This window comes from Nesoenas mayeri, assembly GCF_963082525.1.
Source record: "Nesoenas mayeri genome assembly, chromosome: 8".
NCBI classification, from domain to species: Eukaryota; Metazoa; Chordata; class Aves; order Columbiformes; family Columbidae; genus Nesoenas; species Nesoenas mayeri.
Genome location: NC_137554.1, coordinates 14,142,799 through 14,169,090, shown reverse-complemented (window position 1 = coordinate 14,169,090; position 26,292 = coordinate 14,142,799). Strand labels below are relative to the sequence as shown.

The following is a 26,292-nucleotide window of genomic DNA, read 5'->3' as shown; positions in this document are numbered from 1 at the left end:
TGTGTTTAGAAGACACTGGTAGCACATAGGTCAACAGTAAAATTGATTGTAGTGTGACTACTATTAAAGGACATAAAATACATTAAACAAATAATTGCTCTGTGCTGTGGTTGAAAAGTAGCTGCTCTACACTGTGTTCCTAGCTGTTTCATGTGTGATAATTTATCTAGCCGCTTGACAACGGGTTTGCTGTAGCACAAGTGAAACAAAAACCATAATTTTATTTTAAATACAACTTTCTGTATGGGTTGAAGAAGTTGTGAATATCAGCCATTCCTTCTTCCCTTCTCCAGTGACTTCAGTACTGCTTCTTTGAAGGTGTAAAACAATCTTCCTTGGTTTCTAGCTTACTTTCTATGCACAGCTTATGATTTTAGCATTTCTTTTCTACATGTTTTTTTGAGTCTTCATTATCTTAAGCTGTGTGTCTTCTACTGGTGTTCCCAATGATTTGTTGCCGAAGTTGACTCTTGTAATTAACTGTGTGGGTTGGGAGTAGGTTCTGTAATGATCATTAACTGACTTAGTTTGGAAGGGGAGCTCAGGAGTACCTTAACGCAAGGTTGACCTAATATTAAAAGCAGAATTCAACTGGAAAAGGTCCAGAGCAACCAGTGTTACAGGAATATGTTCCATTTAAATGACAGAAAAATTTGATTTTGTATCTCTCTTAAAACTTCTGTGTTATACTTGACCTGAGATATTTTTTTTGTTTGTTTCTAATTCTTAATATGCTTCTAGGAAAGGTGAAGGAATCTTACGTGGGATTTGATCTTAGGAGTGGGAAGGGGGACCAGTTCTGTACTCCGTTAGTTACAGATGATTGTACTAAACAAGAACCATAACTGGGGTATTTTGTGTGAGGACAGTGTCATATTTTTTTAAAAAGCACTGAGAAATTTGAGGAGGGAAAAGTAATTTTCTTTAACATGGAAAAAGGAAATTCAGTAACTCTACTCCTTAACCCAGTTACGTGTTGACTGCATACTCAGGTGTAACTTGATATCAGATATAATTATAAGATAATGGTGGGAAGCAAAGGACACATATCAAGATTTTGGACATATAACTCAGTGTATTTTCTGAATTGATAGTTCCTAAGCTATTTGGTCTTTTTTGAAGCTATCATTCTATATTTGATACTGTAATAGTGCTCTCCATTTTGTTCTCTCAAATTAAAATACTAAAACATGATATGAGGTAGAAATTAAGTGACAGTTACCAGGTGGTATGGATAAGTTTTGTGTAATAACCTCGTTTATGTAAACTTCCCCAGATATTTGTATTGCAGCATCCATCACTATCAGTGTATACAATGCTTGGTAATAAAACCATGCCCAATTTTATTTTTTTTCCTCTTTTTCTTCTCCTCTCCAAGGAAGGTTATATTGTCTCAGGGAAGTAAAAGCTAGTGTAAGTAGGGTTACAGTTTTTTTTCCCAATATGTTTCTGAAATTGGAAAGCTAGAGGCAAAATAAGGGATCAAATACAAGTCTCTTGTTTCTTGGGGAAATGCTGATTTTTCCTGTAGCTTCCCTTTTCCTTATGCTGGTCAGTGAGCTTGCTGTCGGTCTGTTGTGTTTCACAGGCTGCACAGTAAAATAAGTGGCCTGACATCAGCGGTTGTCTGTAAGTAGTAGTGGAGTGTGAATTTAATACACCAGATTGGATCTTCTTATTTTCTCAAGAATGCAGCCTTCTTTTTTCTGAGAAGGTGATGAGAAATACTTGCTACATGATGGCAAAATAAACATTTGTGAGTTTTGGAGTGCTGTAGCTCAGGATAGTTGTTTCCAGAGTCTTCGTGCAAAATGGCCTGTGTATTCTGTTCTTGCTGATCGGAATTTCATGACCACTTCTGCTTTTTAATCAAATGAGTTATACAGATTGTTACAAGGAGGGCAGGAGATGTCTACTCAAGGACAAAATCATCAGTACCTGTGAGGTAATTTTGCTACTATGACTGTTTATTGTCTTGATTTTGTTTAGGTGCATCATTTTAGTGAGAAGAGGGATACTTCATTGTGCATGGAAGTAAACTGCTTTGCTTTGGGCTGTTATTCTCCTAACTTTAGTGATAAATTTGTGTAACACTTCATACTTTAAGAGTTATATAGCTGACTTTACTGAGGTATCAGTTTGCTTTCACTAAAGCAATATATGACCTGAAAACCTCGTGAATACATAGGTTTGGGGGTTGTCTGATAACAGAGCATGTTATTGGATCACATAATACTTCAAATCTCACAGCCTCACTTCCTTTATTTTTTTTTCCACCACTCTTGAAGAGACATAAGGAAGTAATAGTGCATGTTAATATTATGTCCCATTTATTAATCAGAATGGCTGTAGTGCTAGATCTGATGGTTTTGGAAGCTTTGGTCTGATAAATGCTGACTTGCTCTTGGAGTTTGTCATGTGGTTTATCACTAAATTGTACACAAAGTGTGGTTATGTAATCTTGAGTACTTCAGCCTTCAGTTTTCACTTAAAGTTGTCAGCTGTTCTAATTAATTCATAACACTGTCTTCACTTTTTTGAACGTTCACGCTTTAAAAATAATAAAGATAGGCTTAAATGCTTTTAAGAACATCTCAAATGCTAGCTGACTAGGAACTTGCTACTAGAACTGTCACTATTTTGGTTAAATGTGCTGCAATTTGATCTTGAACCTATTATGCTAGGGAAATGGTATGTAAATTCCTCAGCTGAGGGAACAAGAAAACTGAATGAATTTATCCAATCTGAATTATTTTTTTGATCTGTTTCTGTAAGATTTTGTCAGTCTCTGAAACTCTGAGGTCCTTCCTGAGAAAGTCTGCACTGCTGCTTATAAGGGAATACAATCTTTCAGGGTAATGTAGTACAGGTGACTATTATTCCAGGAAAATGGAGTTAATGAGAAATAATCCAGCTTGATGGAGACTGTCATTTGGCAAATAGACAAGCCTTGCTTTGGCAAGACCTCAATTAATTAGTTAGGCACTAGTAAGAAGCTTTTTATTCTCTAAGAATAGTGTCTTTCATGTTTCACCTTTCAGTAAACAGATCTGGGTTGAGAATACTACACTTGACTGGTTAATTTGACTTTCACATATTTTCATTAAAGCAACTTTTTATTGTCCTTCTTATTGCTGTTTTCTCAAACAAAATTAAAGCTTAAATAATGGGAAATTGGAATCTCTGATAAGTAATAATGGCAGCTTTCAAAAATCATAATGTTTTTATTCAGTCACTTGTTGTGATTTTGGATCTCTTGTATAAACAGATTTTTGCAGATCTCATCTCTGACATCCTGTGAGCAGCTGTAAAAGTAATTAATATGATATTCCCTGTACATCATATGTTTTACACTAAACTTTCTTTCAAGCCATTTTGTGTTACTTGCCCATTTTACAGCGGTCTTATGGTAGCGACTACTTTGAGTTCAAGCAGCAGTAGAATAAGACTCTCAAATACTTAGCTACAACAGTACTAAATGAGTGCTTTTTGGACCTTGATTTGTAGGACAAATTTCCTTTACTGCATGTATATGCAAAGAAGCAGTTTCTTTTTCCTGTGAGAAGAGTAAGAGTTAACTTGTTTATTTTTACTTTGGCTAAATGAGTCTTTTCTGTGGCTATCCAGTAAGAGTACTTGCATAGGAAACCTGAACTACACCATCATTCTCTGGCTTATATCATTTGAAAGGAAAAAGAAAACTTAAACTTAGCCTTGTTACAACAAACAGAGCAGTCACTTCACACAGAGAACAGGGAGTTCCTTTTCCATATCACTAGGTTTTGAGGACTTGAACCTGACTATCAGATGACCAAGATAACTTAGTAAGCTGAAGTCCACAAAAAAAAATTAGGAGATTTCCCAACTTCTAAATTCTATCAATGTGACTCTAAATACAGAGCTTTGTATACTAATACCGGCTTTTGTATGTCTAATTCTTACAGCTGAGTATTAAGAATAGTACTCCAGCTTTATTTTGTTTTCCATCTTAAAATGAGAGATTTTAAATACACTCCAAACAAGGAAATCAGAAGATCTAGGAACTGAGAGTGTCAGCTTTTCCTTCAGACACTAACTACTGATGTAATTTTATATTTGAAACTTGTAAAGTGCTATCCATTAACATTTATGATGTTCTCTCCAGTCCAACAGTTTCATGAATTTTATACCCACATGTTGCTTTACTAAATCCATCTTCACTTTTTTGTGTGGAAAAAATAAAAGAAATTGCCAAAACTGTTGAGGAATTTTTTTTGTTTGTTTGCAGTAAATCTGTTTTCTAGGCTCTAGTTTTATACTGGAGTGTAGCTTGACATAGGAAACCCCTTAGAAGAAACTTGGTCTCTGTTGACTTTTTTTCCATAGAGAGTAGGTTTTAACATGACCTGAAGATTATTCCAGAGGGAAACCTTTTATGGGAGAACTTCACTGATGTTTTGTTCTTGGTGTTGAGGAGCATTATATCAAAAATATGTGGTTTGGGATAGCTATTTAATTATCTATAAGTTGAATCTATGAGTTCTTGTTAGATTTTGAAGAATTGGGAGCCTGAGGAAGATTTGGAACATTCAAAGGAAAATGGAGTGAGTACCTGTTGTTGTGTATAATCCAGAGCCTCTGCATTATTCCATTATTCAGATGCAAGCGGTGAGGTGATACTTCATTTCTAGGGTTGTATAATATTTGCTGTGTCATCCTTTGTCTATTCAGAAGCATGCAATCCCTAATTAGCATTAAGTGTTAAGGATTGTGTCTCAGCCCGGATAAGAAGGCTTCTAGCAATTGACGTGTTACTGGAATTGGTGGGGCTAGAGCAGGGACACGGTGCTGTGGAGCAGCCAGCCTTTGTTCCTGTGTTTGGGAGGGAGGAAGGATGAACATGCTCTAGGGAACAGGAGCTGGAGAAAGATGACTGAATAGGTAGGATTTCCTGAACAGCAGTTAGTAATGAGTGTGTGGACTGGTCCTCTTGGCTTTCATCCAGAAGTTTTGTGGCATATTCAGCTTATGATTTGAAGCATTTATCTGTAGTAGCCCCATGGCCACTTCTGCAGTAGCTGGTTCTTGTGCTGCTTAATGGCGAGATTCAGAGCACATGCAGTAAGTGCCTTACAGTGACCTGAATGTTGCAGCAATCCAGCCTAGTAAAGGAGAGGAAAGCAAGTGGAGAATGTTTTCCAACTTGTTCTGATTCAGTCTCATTGCTTAATTTTAATAGTAAGATGGCTCTTTGTAAAATGCTGAGAAATTAGTGTGATTTTTTGCAGTTAGGAAGCTGTATTTCTGCTAGTTCCTGAAGTTCTTGAGGTTAAACTTCTTGACTTGAGTAATTGCAAGCCTTTGGTTCTCCTGTTTTTGCAGAAAAAAAAAAGATTTAATGTGGTTGATGGTCTCCAAGAATGCAAGCTTCCTACCTGAAGGAGAAGTTATACTTCAATTCTGGTGTACATACTGCAGAAAGTCACTGCAATTGCTAAACTGTGCCTCCATTTTCAAGTTGCAAAACCACTAATTGAGTAAGCTGCCATGCAAGTAATGTCATCCCCTCTGAGCATTATTGCGTTGTTAGGAACTGATCCACCAAGCCAGTTTTATCCCCCACACACACCATATGGTAATTAGGCTTTAGACCATATTCAGACTATTGGAAATGCCTATGGTAAGAATGCATTCGTACCCCCATGTTCAGTGTAGCAATAACACTGAACTCACACTGCTCTGTCATGAAGAAAAGAATCCTGAAATAGCTTTTCAGATGGGAATTTCCTATCCTTTCATCTGTACCTCTGTTTCATTATCACAAAACTGCTAAGTGAATGGCAGTATAAAACCACTGCTCTGATGTATTCATCTGTGGGTAAAAAGTATGAGGCTTGTGGGGTAAAGTAGAAGCAGTGCAATTTACCTTTGAAAGATAACTTGATACCTTGACTGTAAGTAGATTAACAGTGATGTTAATATGGAGGTTATAAATTCATTTCAAAGTCTGCAAGGCTGTAGTATTCCTTCATTGACCATAACTAGTCTCCATCGAATAGTTCAAGATGTGAAAGTTGTTTATTGTTCTAGTGCTGTACTAGGATCAATGGTATTCAGATGCTTAGTGAAAAGGGACTGGAGCATTCAGAAGAGGTACCCAAAGCTTGAGCTGACTCTGATACCTTCACATGGCTTCTCATGGAACTGTGGTGAGAAACAGCTTGTGCTATGGTCCTAAAGAGTTGTGGGCTACATTTCTTTGACCAATAAATTCCGTGAAAGAACATAGAGTAACTGCTTGCATGACAAAGACCAACAAGCTCTTTATGGGCTGGCCTTTCTAGGTGGATGACCATTCCTATGATACAATACAGCAAATAACTCAGATGTTAGGCTGTAAGAACTGGTAGGAAGGAGTGGCTCTAGGAGCCTCTTCTGTGGAAAATACAGATACAAGAAAGCGATGTTACTGCTTCCAGGTAGCATTATGATAGTATTTTTGAAGTATTTAAATATTCATCTAGTATATTCTGGGGTTTTGCTGTTTCTTAGTTGGAGAAGCATAAGGATAGCAAATTTCCATTGATGAGCTGGAAGAATAATTTAAGCCGTCATCTAAATACTTGATTAAAACAAAATATAATTAAATGTAGATTAATTCCGTACTTGCCTTCTGTTCCTCATATCTGGTTCCCACATCCATTGCAAATGACTGTGTCTCTTAACTGGCTTAGGCTTCAGAGGCATCCTGACTTCCTATTATGTATAAAAGCTTATTAAAACATCTAGATACAAAGAAAGTGTATAACCTGTAAAAGAGGGGGGAGTAAAATAATATTGGGTAGATTATCAGTAACTATCATATAATAAGATTTTATTTCTTTTACGTTTTGTCTTCAAGTACTGTGAGATAAAGTTCTTTATTCAGACGATGACTTGGTGTGTCATTTCTTCCCCATAGCCCACATATCCCATCTTCTGCTTATATTTAACTCTATGTCAAAATTCTCTTCTTAAGAAGAAAATCGTCTGGGTGTGTGAGGGTGAAGTGTCTCTAATTCAAGTATAAAAATGGCCAGTTATGCTAAAAGTAATGAGGGTGCGTAAGATTAAACCCTTCATTTTAATCATGACAGAAACAGTATTTAGTTCTAAGGTTATAAATTGAAGAAGGGTTTTGTAGATCAGAGTTCATTGACTTCAGTACAGAGCCTTGTGCTACCTTTCAGAGAACTCTTTGGAGATTTGTAAAGCACTGTTTCACTTAGGACATTCAAGCTGATTCCAATTTAGAGGTTTTAAGTAGAGAAAGTTAGACTTATATATGTAATAAATCAACTTTCTCCATTCCTCATGGATCTACAACAACGTTTTCTCAATGTAGCCAGTGACCGGCTTACGCTGCCTGCATGATGTTATGTAAATAACCTGGCAATTGCCAGGTAATAATTCTGGTGCAACAGTGACCTAAATGCCTTTCACTTATGATTGTGTTTGGTTTCTGAGAAGTACCTTGTTTCTGCAGCATAGACAAACAGTGATAGTACCAGAGTCTTAAACACTGATACTCCCCCCTGCCTCCTCTGTTTAAAAGAAGGACAGCATACTTCGTGGTAATGAGTGATGGAGGAATAGTCAGTCTAAGATTGTAACATCTTAGAGTTCAGCAGCTGAGAGAATCTGAATGGCGTTATTTTGTAGAAACAGAATAACTTCATGGACAGACTAAATGCATTTTATCCTTATCCCCGCCAAAATAGTAAGTAATTTGTCTGTTGTGGATAAAATGATTTGTAAATTAATTTTAATGAGCTTTTCCTGTGCTTCTGTTTGAGTTTAGTCATGTGTGAAAGTAGAACCGAATGTATGCCTTCATATCGATGTACTTCCAGCAGATGAATAGTAATAGAAACTTATTATCCTAAAGCATGCTGTAGTTCTTCAGTGCTCTAGATGAACTATGTGTTCACTTACATCTTCCAGCAGATAAAAGCTACTTTTTTCACACTGGTTTAAAAAAAGTATCCTGTATTCTAGTAATCATCATATTCCACACTTTTTCACAATACTTTAAAAAGTATTTTTCCCAGAATCTTAAAATCCTAAATTCTACTCTACTATCACATATTTAAGTGAAAGAATGCTCTACAGTTAAGGGAACAAAGTTTTTAGATTTAGAGATGGTGTTGGTGCAGCAAAATGGGAGGAAATGTTAGTAAGCCTTTTATATAGCTTTTTTAGAAGCTACTTTCACTGTAGTATTGTTAGAGCTCCAGTTTTAACTTATTTGTCATAACTCCTACTTGTCCTTCTTAGAACATTTTTTTTCATCTTGATTAAAAACTGTGGAGGGTTTAATTTTAAAAATAACTATTAACTGTTGACCATATCTGGCAGATTTATCTAAGAAAAGGTGAGGAATTCCAAAGTCAAACCCTGCTTTACTGCTACTGCAATTTCCCCTTCAGTTAGTTAACTTTGGTGCAACCTACAAATGAAGTCCTGAGAGCTGGACAGCTTAGTCTTTGACACAGCTAATGAGTGTTATATTTTGTACTGAAGCGTTGAACTGAATCTCAACAAACGTTATTTGACGTTGTAAAGTAGATGATATTGAAAGAGCACTGGTGTGGCAGGTGGGCTGTCATTCTAGATGGTGATCAAACTAATGTAATTCTCTTTTTGCACTGCTTTTGGCTTTGTTTTCTTTGAGAGAATGTGAGGAGGAGGATACTAATAAAGTTTAAGCACCAAAAAGATAGGGGACTCCTACTTCGTTTTTGTATCCATTTAGAAGAATGGCTGAAGCTGGAGGGCACCTCTGGAGATTGTCTACTCCAACCCCTGGGCTCAAAGCAAGGTCAACAAGAGCAGGTCGCTCAGAGTCTTGTGCAATTGGCTTGTGGTTCCACAGCCTCCTTGAGCAACCTCTTCCAGATGTTTGACTGCCCTCAAAGTAAAAGTTCCCTTCCTTTGTTTAATTGGAACATAATTAACTTTCCTGAAAAATAAACCCTCTGCCAATGGAGAAGAAAGCTTGAAAGGTACTACCCACCTAATCTATCATCTGATTTCAGTAAGTTTTCACTCTTCAAAGCCCAGAAGTCATAGAGTAGAGTTAACTTTTCTGTTGTCATTCCCCAAATAACATGTATTGAGATGCTGATGGCCTATTTTATTTGTCAATAGACAGGAAGTGCCCTGTCTCTTGTCAAGGCTTAAGACAGAACTTATTAAAACAATTTAAGTTATAGTCCATTCTCACTGTAATTTATAAGCTGTACATCAACAGATTTTCTTAGACGAAGACAGACCTTCTACAGACAAAAAGGAAAAATATTGGAGAAAGCTTGCAATGTAAATTTTGAGCAATTTTGCATTATGGGTGGGGAGGGAGAAAACTCTGGGAGGTGTCACTCTAAGTTGCTTGCATAAAGGCTCCTATTAGTTGTAAAGGCACCAATGTGAAAGGTTTGCTAGGATGGACACTGTGAACCCCTACCAAGAGCTTTTGTTGTGCAATGATTTTCCTGTACAGACTACTGCTATTAGCTCTTACCCTAATGACAGTGATTGCTGCTTCAAAGGTAATATGAGTGTTTAAGAAGAATCTGAAAGAGAGAAACAAGAACAATCACAAGACATGAAATTAATAAATTGCAAGAAGAGCACAGAGACAAGAGGATTGGGGGGACAGAGGGAAACATAATTATATGTGAAGTGTATATGTAATATGTAACCTCTGAAATAGTGGAGAATGGGATAAAAAGAAATAAGTTTAAATTTTGGGCAGAGATTGAGACTGGACATTATTTAATAAATTTTACTACCAAGAAGAAGTTCTGTTTAGTGTATTCTTCATAATATCTAATTAGGTAGTCTTATCTTAAGCAGTTGTAGAACCTTTATCTAGGGTGACATCAGTGTGGCTTAAAGGAGATTAGATCATGTCTTGAAGTTGTTCTCTGTAGCTTTGTCCAAAACCAGAACTGGTTATTATGGGACGGAGAAAAAGTTCCGTACTTAGTGTGTGTATATAATGGAAAAGGTAGTGACCAGAGCATCTGAAGCTGAAGCTACAAATACTTTCAAAGTAATTGTAGCTATTCTTCTGTTAAATTAATTGATAAAGGGTTTATTGTTGCTCCATATATATTGGCTACTCAATATCCTCCTGAAGTTACTGATTTGGCAGCTTTAACTTTCAACGACATGCATGTTGAAATTTGCTTAGCTCTTTTATATAAATAACACTTTTTCTTGTTCTTTTTCTCCCAGTTTCTATGGAGATTTTGGCCCGTTAAATTTGGCAATGTTATACAGATACTGCTGTAAACTAAATAAGAAATTGAAGGTAAGCTTTGTTTAAAAACAATATTCTTTTTTTGTTGTTGTTTGTTTGTTTTGAAATTCGGCTAAGATGTATTATCCAGTTTGGTTCTTAGGTGCTCATTCTAGATGGTTACTACTAAGCTTCAAGGTTGTTCTTTGTTCTGAATTATTTTCTGTCTTACTCATGGAAGTGTCACTTGCTGTCAATTAATTTGTAGAAGCTTCCTTATTTTCTTGCTTCCATATAATGATTGTTGATTCAAGGCAATTTTGAGTTGCTGTTCACTGGAGAGAGAAAATTTTAGTCTCTTGTTTGGATACCACATTAGCTTTTTTGTTTGGCTGAAAAATGTTGGTCCATCCTTTATAAAGCTGACTAGAATCTGTAAATGCAGCAGTCAGTTCTGAAGATCACTGTGACTGTGTTTTGTTGTAACAACACCGTCTTGTCATGAAACCACAAGCCTGAGCTGACTCTGGCCAGAAACTGAACCCCTGGCAGCAGGAGACCCTTCACCAAATATTACAGATTTAAAATCTTTATACAATAGTAGACCTGTAGGGGAAAATGGGACAACAGATATGATAACTTTGGCCACTGTTAAGAGGATTCCTGTATCAAAAATGACATTATGTTGTGACTAATGTTTGCTGCATAAATGAACCCATTATGCAAGTTGATTCACTCTCTCTGTTACTTCCAGAGGCACACTGACTTTAAGTCAGTTTTAAGAGGAGGTTTTGCAAATTGATGCATTTGTAGAGTTGCTATAACTTTTTTTTTTTTTAAAGTGTTTCTAGTGAAAACTAACTTTGCTTCTTAATACAGTGAGTAAGGAACAGCACAGAGAAATCTCGTGTGGATCAGCTGCAGTCTCAGCTGGGAGGAGGTGCTGTTTGCTGCTGCTGCCTTACCAGAGGCTAATTCCGAATAGGTTAATTTAAACTACTAGTGCATAATAGAGTAACCTGATAGAGCAACCACTTGAAAGTAATACCTGATTCTAACAGCTAAAGCATGGAATACCACCTGAGTGGTACAGAAACTTAGACATGAATAGATTCCAGTCTGGCACTACCCCTGAGGTAGGTCACTACCTGCTAACGTAAGCTTTGCTCTTCTGGTAGTTAATATATATGCCAGCCCAGGTTCTAATGTAAATACTATATGCAGTGGCTGAATAGGCTTGTAAGACCAAAGGCCAGGGCTGAAGTGTGCACCTGATGTGTGCTATAGGCCTGGCTACCAAAAACTACTGCTGAGCTTCACTAGTCAAGAATGATGGATTCACAGTTTCTACCCTTCCACCCCTCACCTTCTCATGTCCGTCCCTTGCACCTGTCCCTGAGAAGATTCCTGAGGCCTGAACTAGTGTGTGTAAAACAGAAGTTCTTGACCTGTGACTTAGCTGCCAGCAAGGCTTTGATGCAATGAGCAACTGCAGCAGAAGTGTGGTAATTCTCACGTGGCATCAGGGGACACACAGGCAGCCTGTGAGCAGTGTTTTGGACACGGGGAGCACAGATTTTAATAATGACATGGAGAAAGAAAGAGTCCTGTTTGACAGTCTGGTGCTTGCATACCCATGCGGGAAGGGTGGCCGTGCCCAGCAGCAGGAGCTGGCTGATCCCAGTCAGGAAAAGGCCCTGCAGGTTGTCCTGCTCTGCAACTCCAGCCTCTCCTGCGGGGTGATTGCTGCTGCACTACAACACTTTTGGGACTATGAGGCAATCCCAGTGCTTAAGCTCAGATGACTCCTGCCATGATTTGGTCTATACCTGGTTGGGTATGCACTTTATGTACTTTTCTTACATAAAGAGCCTTTAAAAGAAGCATGGCACCAAAAAAAAATTCACAAGCCACAACAGTTTTTATGTGGCTGTGGTGTTCCTATTTATAAAAGTTTTAAACTTAGTAATTAGAGTATAAAAACTCATTAAAACAAACTTCACAAGCTTCTTCTCAAAGGCTTTCAGCTGTATCTGGTTTTGTTTTGAGAGAAGAATTAGATATGGAGGCAATTTTCTGCTTTCTTACCCCCTTTCTTGGGGCAAGTGGGGAAGGAGAAGGGTACCAGTTGAAATGTGCTAATAGCAGACCAACATTTTAAAGTAAGCTGTTGTAACTTCGTGCTGACTGATGTTAAGAACAGTAAATAGTTCTCTTCTGAAGAGCTGAACAATTTAGTCAGATATCTGTTTGCTGAGAAAGTCACAAGTCAAGTCCTAGTTATGCTTTACAGGAAAACCTTTCTGACCTTGTTATGTTTGTAATGTTTTGATTACTGTGGAGATGATCTTGACTAGCCAAGTCAACAGCAAGAAAAAATGCTTTGCCATGCTATCTTTCTACTTGGTCTTTAAATTCTGTTTGAGGGAAAAATGCCTGACTAAGCAACTGTGATTAATTTATGAAAGAAATCTTTTTTCTTCTGTTTAAATAAGTCTCATTTCATTAAAAACTACTTTAAAAACCCTGTGTTTTATGCATACATAGCCTTACACAATCTCAATAAATTCAGAAGGAGGGGTAATCAGAGAGAGAGTGCTGAGATAAATGATACAAGTACAGAAGATCAAAGGCAGGAGAGGGAAGGTTCTGGCCAACGTATGAACTATGCGGTTAACATTTCTTGTATGCTAACTGTATTGCTGCTCAATCACAGGAGTTGGTTTAGTATAAGCAAACTGCTGGGCATTCACATGGCACTATAGTAATTGCAAGTATCTCCTTTAAGACAGCTTAGATTTTTAGGCAGGTTTCCTTTACATGTTTGAATACATAATTTTCTATGAACAGCTTGCCAGTCTTGTAATCACTGCTATTCATATGTACAGATTACATATATATACACATGTATATATTTAAACAGTATTTGTGTTGGTCCAGGCTTATTAAACACAGTGCAGTAACTTCTTGCTTGAACAATGCAAGTACATTAAGCCATATCCATTAAATAAAACACCATCAAATACTTTGATTCTAAACAGGTGTCAATCTAGTTATTCTCCACAATAGCACCTTCTAAGGCTGTGGAACCCTCTCATAAACCAAATGAGTTAGTTTTATCACCTAAAACAAAACCTGCCACACTTTTCATGTAACCTTTGCTTTTAGTTTAAAAGATTGAGTGTAACTCCTCTGGGATGTATCTTGACAGTTACTGTTCTGTTATATTGTTACATTGTGTCTTGTAATGATGTGTGAAACTGCTATAATTTTCTTACTGGTAAAGAAAAATATCTTTAGTGCTTTATAGTATGTCCGTTAGTTTTGTTTTAGAAAAAAGTTTATTTTCACCTATGTTTTCTATATCTCCAGCTATTCTGTAGACTGAAAAATTTATCGTTGAGACATTTTTGGTTCTTCCGAGTTGCGCAGTATCTAAGGGAACTAAAGCCAAGAGCCACTCAGGTAGAGCTTTGGAGCGTAAAACAGTCACCTCAAAGAACTGTCTTTAACACTTTTTATCATTGTGCTTAGCCAAAGGAATAGACTTAACTTATTAATCAGGGTCAGAAAATCAGTATTTTTTAGAAATAGATCATATGGCTTAGTATTGATATGGAAAGTGTTGAGAATTTGTGTGTTAATGTTAACGGAGGCATTACACTGACACTTCAGCAAACACTGTAAAACTTTATTTGCACATGAGTTAGAGAAAATCAAGACAGTAGTTTGGTTTATAGGCTTCTGAAAAGTAAAACCCTGATGCAGTTTTCCTCTGGTTGCTATGCTGTAAGCTGTTAATGTAGGTTTTCAATTTTGTGTTAAAGCTTTCATCAGGATTCAAAATATATTTGTTTCATATAGCAAAATGGTTTGTAAGAATTAAACCCTTATATTTTGAAAACGAAACAATGAAAATGATCTATTTCTTTCATTTAAAAGTTCTGGAAACTTTTAAGCTGAGCTGTCCCTTTTTGGCTACTTCAGGTACAATTGTGTCTCAAAATCTGAATGACTTCATATACCCGTATGATTTAAAAAATCCATTCTGTAAAATAAAACAAGAAACATGGTCCTTTTCCGTAGAACTTACTTCTGGCTCGGTACATGCTTTTTGCAGTTTAAAATAGTATTTCAGGTGAACTGTAAACTGTTGCAATGAACTTCACTTTAAAATAAGTAGTAGTCAACAAGTTATAATTGAAGTTCTGTCACTGTTGCATAACTAGTGTAATCTTATCCCACCCACACATCATGGGTGGAATTGCAGTTAGAGAACACTAAAATTAAAAAATTGAAGAGGGGGAAGAAAGGAGGGATCTTAAAATACTGGGATTAATTTTGTCAAGTTTTAATAATAATTGAATGCTTCACTAATTAAATAACTACTTGTGCTTTGTATGTTTGCACATACACTGAAGGAGATGTTGCTGTTGGTCTCAAGATAAAACCTCTTCCAATCAACAGCAACCAGCTATCTTAGGAATTACAGTCCTTTTTAGAAATACTCAGTTGCATTAACTCTCACTCCTCCTACCTATGGAAGTTGTGAGTAATAAAACCAGACTAGAATGTACAGTTAAAACTGCTAGTAAGGGTGCTGCTTCTGGGGATGTGGGAGTAGGAAGCTGACCATGATATTATACGTACATCGGTTTTCTCCTGAGTTTATCAGCTATTTGGGGTTTTTTTGCCAAATGTGATTCTGTGGTTAAAGTTGTCCTAAAATTTGCAATAAGGTTTAAGATGAGAGCCTGCATTTGCAGGTTTCTGGAACTGAAATACAGTTGGCATGAATTAAATGAAACACAATTCTGCAGCAGTTACCTTATCTCCACACACCCAAGTGTCATTAGTGCCAAGAGTAAGAAAAGTAAATTAAAGTTGTCCAATTGGAGTTAAAAACCTGAAGCTGAGTAACAGGATCACTGGTATAAAGGCATTTTATAAAATGTGCAGTTTTTATGAATAGAAACACACCTCAAATATTTAGAAGCAGAATCCAGTATGTTTATCTGACTTCCTCAAAACTGTACTAGTACTGCAGAAAACTGTCAGGAAAAACATGTGCAATAGTGCTGCAGAATATAATAAAGACGTAGCAATTCATGAAGCTAAAAAAATAATAATAATAATGCAAGAAACCGTCCAACTTGTCGTTTTTAAGTGACAATTTTATATCTTTCTGGCTTTAAATGTTTTGCTGCAGTTTGCCATTATTGTTCTTTTCTGGTGCTTGTTGGTCTGGTTTTCAATGGGAGTTTTGTGCACAGGATTCTGACAGAGGCTTCTTTTCTAACTAAAGAAAGAAGAATTGCAAGTGTTACTAGTTTAGTCTCTGCATACCCTTTTTCAGGCTTTTCGCTGATGCAATAATTGAATTTTTTCTTGTATAAATTCTTGCCGTTGAAGCTTTCTAAAGATGTCTGTCACCGCATTTTTAGGTAGCAGAGATGGAAGATGGTGTTCAACTTATAAAATGCCTGTAAGATTGATTGCTTCAGTTTTTCCACTGTCTTCTCCACAGAATTATGCGCTAAAGCGATGTAGCTCATAGGAGGATGTTTTAGTCTGAAAATTTCAATCTCCTTAATCAACATTCATAAGCTGTTGTTCAAATATTTAAAACTTGGAAATATAAATCCAGAATTTTGTACTGAACATTTTGGTTCAACTGCATTTTATAGGATATTTTTGCACAGCAACTAAGAAACCCACACTGATACAGTGGCTGTTGTCCTGCACTCTTATCTATTAGTTAAGAAGATTTTTTGTGGTATTGGTAATTTTTTTCTCCTTTAAGAATCTTCTCTGTAAGAATTTTTCGGACTTATTTTTCAGTTTTGGAAAAGTGACTTTTTAAAGTATTTTAACATGTATTCTCTCAGTAAATATTGTGTGTTTTGTTTTTTTTAAAAACAGTATTTCAACCTATCAAGAAAGAAGATCGTGTACTATACCAGTTTTGACCAGCGGAAACGAGCAAATGCAGCATTTTTAATAGGTGCATATGCTGTAAGTATGATGATTTATCGCATGAATACTTCTATCCTTCCTTAAGAGACATCTGCTGTGTATAAAACAACATCTCAGGGGATGGTCCTTTGGGGACACGGGCAGGTTGTAATTTGATTCTTCTGTAAGCTGTCTTTGAAAGTTCTGCTGTATGAGTTTTAGGGACACCCTGTCTTTAACACTTAACTTTCATTTTCTTGCATGTCAAAAATGTGAAGCACAAACTTAGATCTAAACTTGGCTGTCTTAGAATTGATTGCTGCTCATGGCAGTGGTGAGATTCATACTGGGGAGGAGAAAAACTCACAGCCTTTCATGAAGTTATTATACCAAAACTGTAGTGATTATTGAATGAAATTATTTTCTCAGTTAATTGTCAGAGCCTACCCAGGATAATGGAAAAACAGAGATACTTCAGCCTTCTGTTATTGCAGATAATATGCAATACACAAGCCAGTCTGAGTTACTTAAGCCTAATTTATTGTGAGTTTTGATCATGTAAGTTTTGATAGTCCCAAGCTGACACCTTGCACAGCTGCTTTTGTCTTCATAGCAGTGTTGCCCAAACTTCAATTTCACCATCTGGCTCTACTGTCCAGAATTGGAGCACACTACTAGAAAACTCAGAGTTTTTGCTATAGCATGTTTTGCAATGGTAAAGTATTGGAACTGAGGAGATCTTGGTCCTGAGCTGACACCCATGTGTTCAGCTGAACACAGAAGTCTCTGTTAAGTCGGGCTTTATGGTGTGTTTAAGCTGGTGGTTTCCTTTCAGGCCCGAGGTCACGCAGAAAGCAAAGATCAATAAATGCAGATGATAATGCTGAAGGACTTTAGGTTGCAGATTCTTGTAATTAAACATGTTTTACTGCAGGTGTGGGAATAGTGTGTAAATGCTCTTGACAAAGATGATCTATTTAAATTTAAAGATTGAAAAAAATAGAGAGAAATTCAAATTCTAAAAATCTTCTTTGGGTTAGATTTTTAACCCTTGGGGGTAAACCTGATGAAACAACTCTACAAAACGAATAGTAAGAACAAATGAGTTAGCATGTTCTAAATTTGTTAATGTTTTTGACTGTATAAGGCTATATTTAATAATGCTGGAATTAATTTCCAATTCTGTGGTTTAGATTCTGTTTAAGGAGCCTCCAAATTCAATAGTGTATAAGCTTCACTGCCCCTTCAGGTCCAAAATATGTCTGAATTGTAGCATCTTCAGTAGTTATTCCCATGCTATAGTTTAAAGAAGTTTCAGTCATTCCATTCAGATTGCTCTTTTTCTGTTTGCATCATTATATCTCCAGTTCTGTATTTAGAAAGATTCACTTCTAATTAAGCCGGTAGCTAGAGAGCACTGATCTAGTACATACATAGATTACAGCATCTAATTGCCTTCACTGGATTGCCCTTGTCTGATCCCACCTTCACCTCTGGTACATCTCAGAAGCCTCAGAAAGGGTAGGACGCTGGCATTCTGAAGAGGATGAGATTTATTTTTCTTTTTTTTTTATTCCCCTTATCCAGTCCTTGTTACCTGACTATCTCAACTAAGTAGCATCTCTGTGTCTGAGGAGGGGTTAAAAGGCCCTTATCAGTAGTGTGTAGGCCCAAGGAGAGGGTGCTACTGTTTGTGAAGAGAACTTGCAAAGCCAGGTTGTAGGAACAGAAAGATAAGGAGCTGCATAAGATGCAAGTCCTCCAAGCAGAGGACTGATCAGCTAAGTAAGACCATGCCAATTTTACAGTATCTAGGACTTAAATATGGGAACAGTCTGATATATTTGGTAGTTCTTATTTGAAGGAGCCTGCTTAGCACCTAAACCTGGGGATAAGAACATACATGGTGGGGAGGGCAGCAGAAATCCCTCTAAAGAAATTCAGGACAGAGAACGTGTAGTGCATGTACCAGGGTGTGTCTGTATATGTATCGATAACGGATATCAGGTGGCACATTACACATTGGATGTTAGCTTATGTGTACAATAAGGTGAATTAGTGTGCCACAACTACAGGCACATTTAACCCTTGCCTAGTCTGTTTTAAGCTTCTTATAGCTCTTAATTGCTAGCATATGCAAGTGATTTACACTGGCTTTGATACTGTTACTCTTGCCAGGCTAATAGGTGTTTTAAGTATCTTCTGATTATTGAAGATATTATGTACCAAGAATTCTTTACTAATACAGTGTTACCATTACAAAAAAGTATTCACTCTCTTGTTGAAAACACCTTGTAGTCACCTTACAATTCCTCTCAAATCAGTATAGCATGAGAAAACATTTTGCATAAAGATATCCAATATATTACATAAGTATGTCTTCCCAGAGTTACATCTGTAGACACATATTCCTGAACTTGCAAGTGCTATGGGAGTTCATTCACCTTCTTCTGTAACAGTTGATACTAATGCCAATAAATTCATAAAATGAATATTTATTCTAAAAATATATTATCTACTTAATCTATTTTGTTTTGTGGGATATTTTTAACTGCAGAAGCTTATCTTCTTTAATCCAGGCATATTCATTTTACACTCAAGAAATAATATTTGCATTTTTTGAGTGACTTGCCTGTAAATGTTCAGTCAGATGCAGTAAATGTACACTCTGAGGTTATGTGACAGAACATTTCCTGACCTGAAGGAATCTAAGCATATCCTTCAGTAAAAGAACTGCCAACTGCCAGTTTGCTGTGTTGCAATTTGAATATCCAAATTGTGACAGAAATGTATGTACTCTTTGATTTAAGGTCTATCTAGATTTTTTTTCTCTTCTTCGATTCTACAAGCTTTTTAAGACCAGAAAGTCTTACAGTGAAGAAGGCTACCAATGTGTGAAAGTTAATTGAGAAGACTTGTTTTATTTGTCGTGGTGTTAAAATATTAAGTGTAAAATGAAACGTGGAAAACAGTGGATCAGGTTTTTAGGAATGTGTTTCCAGTGGTGATTATGCAACTTAGATTGTTCCATTAAACAGCTTCTTAGACATATTGAACTGAAATACCCTATAGATATTAAAATATTTTAATAAGAGAGCCATAAGTTTAAGCATAAGTCTTGAAACCTTATTGGCAGTGGCTTGCCTGTTGTAAATTGCATCTTAGGAAGTTGCATTTTCTAAATTTCCGTTTTTACAATGGACTTTCAATGCATTTGGGCTAATCATGTCCAGTTGATAAATTATTGTTCTTGCTTTTAAGGATTCTGTAAAGATTACTTCTGTTATAAAATTCAGATTAAGAAGAGCTATTTAAATAATACGAGTATTTAAAGTTTTCGAGAACAGAACAGCATGCCAACTTCTCTGATCTTAGAGAAGTTCAGAGTTCCTCCTGAATGGCCAAGTCTACACCACAGGCTGTTCAGTGATGGCAGAAACATGGCGCTACCAGGTTTTGCAAAGTCTTATCAGATGCTGCACCCTTCTTGAGACCGCTTTAGACTGGCTTCACAGAATTCTTGCGGTAACTTCGTGGCTCGAGTGGATCTGTTCCATAGACTTCTAATTAGAAAATGGCAGGTGTGGGTGGGAACAAGATGAATCCAAATTCTATTTGAAATATTGTGGGTGAGTTTTGAGATGGACTTGCAAAATACTAATTCCCTTTTTGTTCTGTAAACTTTTTAGAGTGTATGGTATGAAGTTGTGGGTTTTTTTGGCAGTGTGTATGTGGCCAGTATTGCTACATGTCATGTGCCTGCATAGTGTCCCAGCCATGGAGAGCTTTGTCTTTCAACCACATCATTCAGGAAGTTGAGAACATAATAATGGAAATGTCCCAGAAAACAAAATATATATTTGGAATTTTTCAATATTTGCTGAATCTGCTTTTTTACAGATAGCAGTGCCACATGATACAAGTTACAGCAGTCACAGGAGGGAAAGGGAAGAGAACCTTGTCTCTTGTAAAACAGTTATCGCAAGAGAATAATCACTATCTGGAAAGTGAATTCTTTTTTCAAGGCTTTTACTTGCATTACTTCCTAGATACATGTTCAGTTTATACCAGCTATTCACAACAGGCTCTGTGTGTTGCTTTTGTTTTTCTTTAACTTGTGTATGTTGCAGAATGAAAGCACTCAGAAGTTTCATCATATTAGATCTGACAATGACGCTAAGTTTCAGTTGCTGAGTTTTCATTGATAAAGATGAATCAGAAAACAGTTTTCTTGATTTTCCTTAATGGATATCACTACTTTTTAAGTACTGAAGACATGTACTGTAATGTTTCCTTCTCCATTTCATTATCCTTCCTCCTTCAGTTATTGCATTATTCTTGACATCTGCAATACTATTTATTTTTCTTTTCAGGAGCTCTGTTCAGTGTTTCTTACTCTCTCCTTCCTTCTGTGTTCTTATCTTTTTCCTGTTTCCATTGTGGTATCTTTATTACGAACTTTGTGGACAGACAACTAGCAGTGTTTGGTTCAGAATGTCATGTGTACATGCCTTTGAGCAGAGACAGCTTTGAAGTACTGTAACTTCTGTGAAATAAAAACTACTGCATTGGAAAATATTAATATGATACAACTTTGCACCTACTTCAGTTTTATGGCTTGCTAACTGTGTAAGATGGAAACTCATCTTTGCCTGAAGTCCTCTGAACTACTTTCTAAACATCTTTTGACTGCAAGGAGGAATTTAGGCTTTAAATGTAAGCTAATTGATGTGATTATTAATATTAATTGGGATGGATAAAATCAGTGTTTTTTCTCTGAAATACAACTGCCACTGAAATCTAGTGCACAGGATGTGTTGTTCTTAAATGCCTAACCTTCCCAGTGTGAAGGACTATAAAGAAAATATAAAGGAGACTTATTTCACACACTGAAAGAATCTTGCTAATGGCTGTGAAAACAGAACGACATCACTATGCTGCAGGGGTTGAAAGCATAAACGTGGTGCCGTTATTTAGCAATCATGGCTGCAGACAGGCCATTAAAGCAAAAAATAGAAAGAAATGGGCCCTTCACTTGTTGAAATAAGTACATACATATATCCATTAAGTAATGTTTCAATATTAGTAATTACTGGTTTGACCCCAACAACAAAGAGTCCAGTAATTGAGTTAGAAGTAACTGTTCTGATAATACAGAATAAATGGAATGGTTTTCATATAGAAGTATGGTCTGTTTTGATGGTGGAAGGCTTCAGAAAACCTTTGCTTTTAGAGTTTCAGGAGGGAAGTTTGGCCAAATACAGGGACATGAGTTTTGAAAAACATGTAATTTGGGCACTTGCTAAATGAAACGGCAATAGATACAGTGCCGCGGTATTGAGATTTGACATGGAAGAAAAATAGGGTTTGTTCTTCTTTTTGGATACTGGTCATACTGATCCGTGCTGTCAGTGTGACCACGGTGAGTGGAGCCGCAACAGCAGAGCCTGAGGCTGAAGTACAGCTCCGTGTCAGGGAACTGATCTTTTGAAAGCAAATCAATTTTTGTGGAGGGTTTTAGTCCAAAATTAGAGCAGTTGTTCAAAGCAGTCAAACAGGTGGTAGATGAAAAACAGATGATTCTGGACCCTCTCTTTATTGGAACATGACAGAGTTTCTCAGACTTTTTTACTTGAGTCAATTTTTTTGTTGTTTTGTCCTGATCTTGTCTTTTCTGTGTGTGGTCTCCATGCTTGAGGAAGAAATTAATGTAAGAAAATCTGCCTACCATGTTGACTGCTTAGAGAATGCTAAGAATCCTATTAACTTGAGATATGACTCCAGACGTAAAGCAGATGGCAAATATTCTGGAGTGACCACCACTTACCTTCACTCTAATGTATTCAAGGTCAAAAGCTGAATAAAGCTTTTATATCAGGAACTAGCTTATGTCTTGGTTAAGAAAATAATTATTAGGATAGCTTGTATTCAACAGTTAAGTATGCATAGAACTCAAAAGTAACTGCTGATTGTGAGGTGGGGGAATGTCTAGGAAAATTATGTGGTTTGTTTACGAAACATATTTGTACACAAGAAATATGTAATTATTAAATATTTTTTGATTAAATATTTTTGGATTAAATATTTTTGTAAATAATGTCCTTGTTTAATATGTATTCCAAGTTAAATTTATTTTAGGAACAGTTTTACTGCACAGATATGAATTGGAATGCAACAAGCTGTGGTTGTATTCCAATTTCTTAAGCAAGCTGAGCTGCTAGCGCTCAGCGATAGCAAAATGAGCCTTGGCTTAGGGTGTTACAGTAACTATATGTTGGTCTCATAGTAACAGGTTCAGCTGGTTGATTTGGATATTTTTTGTCAATTAGTGGTTTAATATTGATAATTACAAATTAAAAAGTGTTTATGTTGCAAAATCTCCCATTGAACTGTCATGGAGGAATGTTTCCTTTGTCAGCTGCTGTGATAATGTTTTGACTCATGTGAAGCTGGACAGAAACCTCCAGGCATAGATGCCTAGTTTTCATCTTTGCACAGTGTTGAGTCTGTCTTAAAGTCTCTCAGTTGCAGAAATATGTGGGGCTTTAATTTTTATTTTTAAAGGGGGGGAATGACACAAAACAGAAATCTCTGACTTCCATTAATTTCTGAATCTCTTTAGTGTCTTTTCTGACATAAATGTCATGGGAGTCAGTCACAAAGGAGTATAGTGTACAAGAGTTTAGTGGGGTGAGGGAAGTATACGTATGGTTAATGCCTTTTCAGGCTCAATGCTTATTTTTTTTTTCTCTCTCCTCTCCTGCTTTAGGTAATATACTTGAAGAAAACACCAGAAGAAGCTTACAGAACACTCTTGTCTGGATCTAATCCACCATATCTTCCATTTAGGTATGTGAACATGAGAAATGGGCCTGACTTTTCTGTGTTGGAATTTGCTAACCATAAATTTTTCAGCTTTCCTTCCCAGCAAAGGGTTTCATGTCTGTACAGATGTATGGAAGTGACCCATCTCCATAAAAAAATATTTTTTTACTTCTGGTGGAATTACTTGCTCTGTGTTAGAATAATAAAGCCATTTAGACTGGTCTTGAAAACTGTCAGGTTTAGAAACTAGTTCTTAGCATGTTTGTGACTTAGCAATTAAAAGTTTTCTTTATGTTGTATCACGTTTTACTGTTTGGAAGTCATTTAAATCTTTTATATTAGATAGTACATAACCAGCCAAACTTCCATGAATGAAGGGTGTTTTATGCGGTTATATTTTTCTCTATTTTAGAGAACAAGTACTGATGTTCTAGTTATTAAACTGCCTTTCTGTTTTCAATGAATCATAGATAAGTTCTATCAATCTGTATTTATTCTTAGTACCAAAGTCATATCAAGACTTGAATCTGAGGAATTCTAGCTATCATGCCTATCTAATGAAGAGATTGCTGGATTTTTTTTCATGGTGTGGATCATGAAATGCCCTTGTACTCTCTGAATGGGAAGATCTCACACTGTTTTTGTGCAAACACTGGCAAGAAAAGGCAACTACAAGAAGTTCAATACCCTCTTTTTTTAGGAGAATCAGTATTTTACAAGTAGTGTTCACTGTCAGCTGATGCATTTGTGAATGCAGACCTACTTTGTATATATCAAATTCATCTGATTCTGCAGCCACTCAGCAAAGGAAGATCAGATTCTCTCTCTTATAGCCTTTACAGCAGCCAGATGCAGTATAAAATATCAGGACAGTACGTTTGTATGTGAAGACCAGTTTGACTTTGAAATCTTAAACCATCAAACACATTTTTTAAAAAGGTATCAAATCAGTGATAGCTTTTATTGGCAGGGAGTTTATACATTAATCTGGTCATCAATAGCTCTCCAAAGCCCAAGAAGTTCACTGAGCTGTTGATATCCATATTTTTTTCAGCTAAATATAAAACATATTTGGTTCAATGCATTAAAAATAATAATTTAAAAAACCTTGTTTTTATCATCTCTAAATTCTCTATAAGGTACAGGAGTGATGATTTAAGTTAAATTAAGAATAATGTATAATTTTATCCACCTTTTAGGTTATTTCATTCCTGATCTTTTCCCAGTTTGAAATAATTGCATTGGTCCTTTCCATTCACAGATAGTTCAGCTATTGAAAAATTACTACAAGAAGGTCTTTAAAGCAAACTCTATTCGGAGCACAGAAACAGTGTCAATACATTCCTGTCTCCTTGTTCTTCTGGGAAACAAACAAGTGAAATGTTTCCCTGCCATATTTCCCTTCCTTCTGGAGATTACTGTGTAACATTTTAGTGGAGTCTAAAATCTCAGTGGTTCAACTTTGGCAGGAGTATTTCTTTCATATAAGAGTTTTTAATAATAAAATGACTTAATTTTTTCAGAATATTAAGCTTAGTTTATTCAAAACTTGCTTAGAAAGCAAAGCTCTTAGTAGTGAAGGATGTATTTTACCTGAGAATAGCTGTATCTTGTTCACCAGATAAAAAAATTTACTGTTTGGAATTAGAGTAAATTGCTGTGTCTTCAGGTAGTAAAGATTAAGGTGTATAGAAAAAAGGTTCTGACAAAGCAAAGAACCTTAGTTGTCAGATCCCAAAATTGCAAGACACAAAACTTAGGAGAAATAGTGTTTGCAGAACAGTCTCATGACTGGGGAATCTGATAGGGAGGGGATATTTGTGAGGTGGATTCATAGGAAAGTGCTGGAATAATACATAAGGAGCTTAAGAATGATGAAGGCTGAGAGAGGGGCAAGTAGATTCGATGAGGGCCTGCGGTGGGACAATCTAGACTAGCTGGGAATAGGGAAGAAAGCCTTTGAGATTTTGTTCCCCCTGACCACCCTAAGACATTGAGACATCTCTGGTGCAAAGCACAGCATGATGCAGAGGAACCTGTGCTGGAAGCAGCAGCGCTGCCCCAGGTAGATCTGCTTGGCATCAGGCAATGCTGTGAAGAAACAAGTTGATGCTATGAGAGTTTCTGCTCCTTCCACATCTTTAGTGTCTTGGAAAGGACTAAAATGACTTGTGTACAGTGAAAAAAAAATGTATGCCTTACCTCTTCCCACCTCTTCTAAGGTCTAGGAATGAAATAGTTTGAGATATTAATCATGGTATTCAGGACTTACTGACTTGAGTTTATTCTTGGAACCTGGAACTTAGATGTAACTTCTGTAGTAAAGGTAATCTCAATTTCAGTAGGTTCAAGTGCAGGAGTTTACCGGTGAGCAATGATCAGTTAAGTGTTACAGCTAGACCAATTAACAAGTTTGTTCATTTGATATGTGCAGTGTCTTCTAATTGGAAAAAAAATAGACAGCTTTCAGTAGGTGGAAGCTGCAGGATTGTCAGATTCTTTATGATGTATTGAGATATGTTTACATCAAGTGATTGCTGGGAAACCGATTGACTTCCATCTAGCTCAGTGACCTCAAAAAGCCTTAATCGGCTTAGATCTTCAGCCGCTATTTCATTTGAAGACAGCTTCAGCAAATATTGCTCGGGGTAGAAGGAAATCAGAATGCTGTTCTTACAAGATATGTGGATTTTTTGGGGGGTGGTGTTTTTGTAATAGAAGAAGCTAAAGACAAAGCAGGAAGATAAGGCACTACTATCTCTGAGATACTTTCACCTTATTTTTGGCTGATTTGCTGTCACTTAATGATGCTCTGGTGTCTTGAAGATAGTGTGCTGTATCTTCACTTACATTTAACAAAATGGTGCTAAGACCATTTTAAATCATCATAAATAGCAGTTTTCTATTGTGAAACTAAGTTTTAGATTTTTACTTCAAACTACTCTGTATTGACGTTTTAGTAAAGAGAAAAAACAAATGCATTTTAGTATTATTGTGTTCAGTCTCTAGATATGACATGAATTTCAGAGCTAGATTTTGTAGCTTTTGGGTTTTGTTTCTTTATTGCCAAGTGCTGGGGAAATAAACTGTGTTGTTGTTGACAGTGGTTAGAGGTTTGGTGAAAGGAAAAGCGTGCAGTATTGAGGTCAGCCACAATAACTGTGAAATTGGATGTGGGATTTGCAGCTCTGTAATGCCGACTCAGATTCATACTACAGCTGTGTCTCATGGAAATATTCACATTTTGAAAG

General features: G+C 36.5%; 1 protein-coding gene across 2 annotated transcripts in view; it reads left to right on the top strand.

Moving 5' to 3' along the window:
• Positions 1-26,292, top strand: part of CDC14A (cell division cycle 14A) — a gene marked incomplete at its 3' end in the record, with an annotated part of 59,064 nt that overhangs the window by 1,393 nt on the left and 31,379 nt on the right. For both annotated transcript variants that reach the window (XM_080348983.1, XM_080348982.1), the window contains exons 3-5: positions 10,258-10,333; positions 16,184-16,276; positions 22,986-23,065. In XM_080348983.1, the coding sequence (XP_080205109.1) occupies positions 10,258-10,333; positions 16,184-16,276; positions 22,986-23,065 (249 nt within the window). The remainder of the gene's footprint in view (positions 1-10,257; positions 10,334-16,183; positions 16,277-22,985; positions 23,066-26,292) is intronic.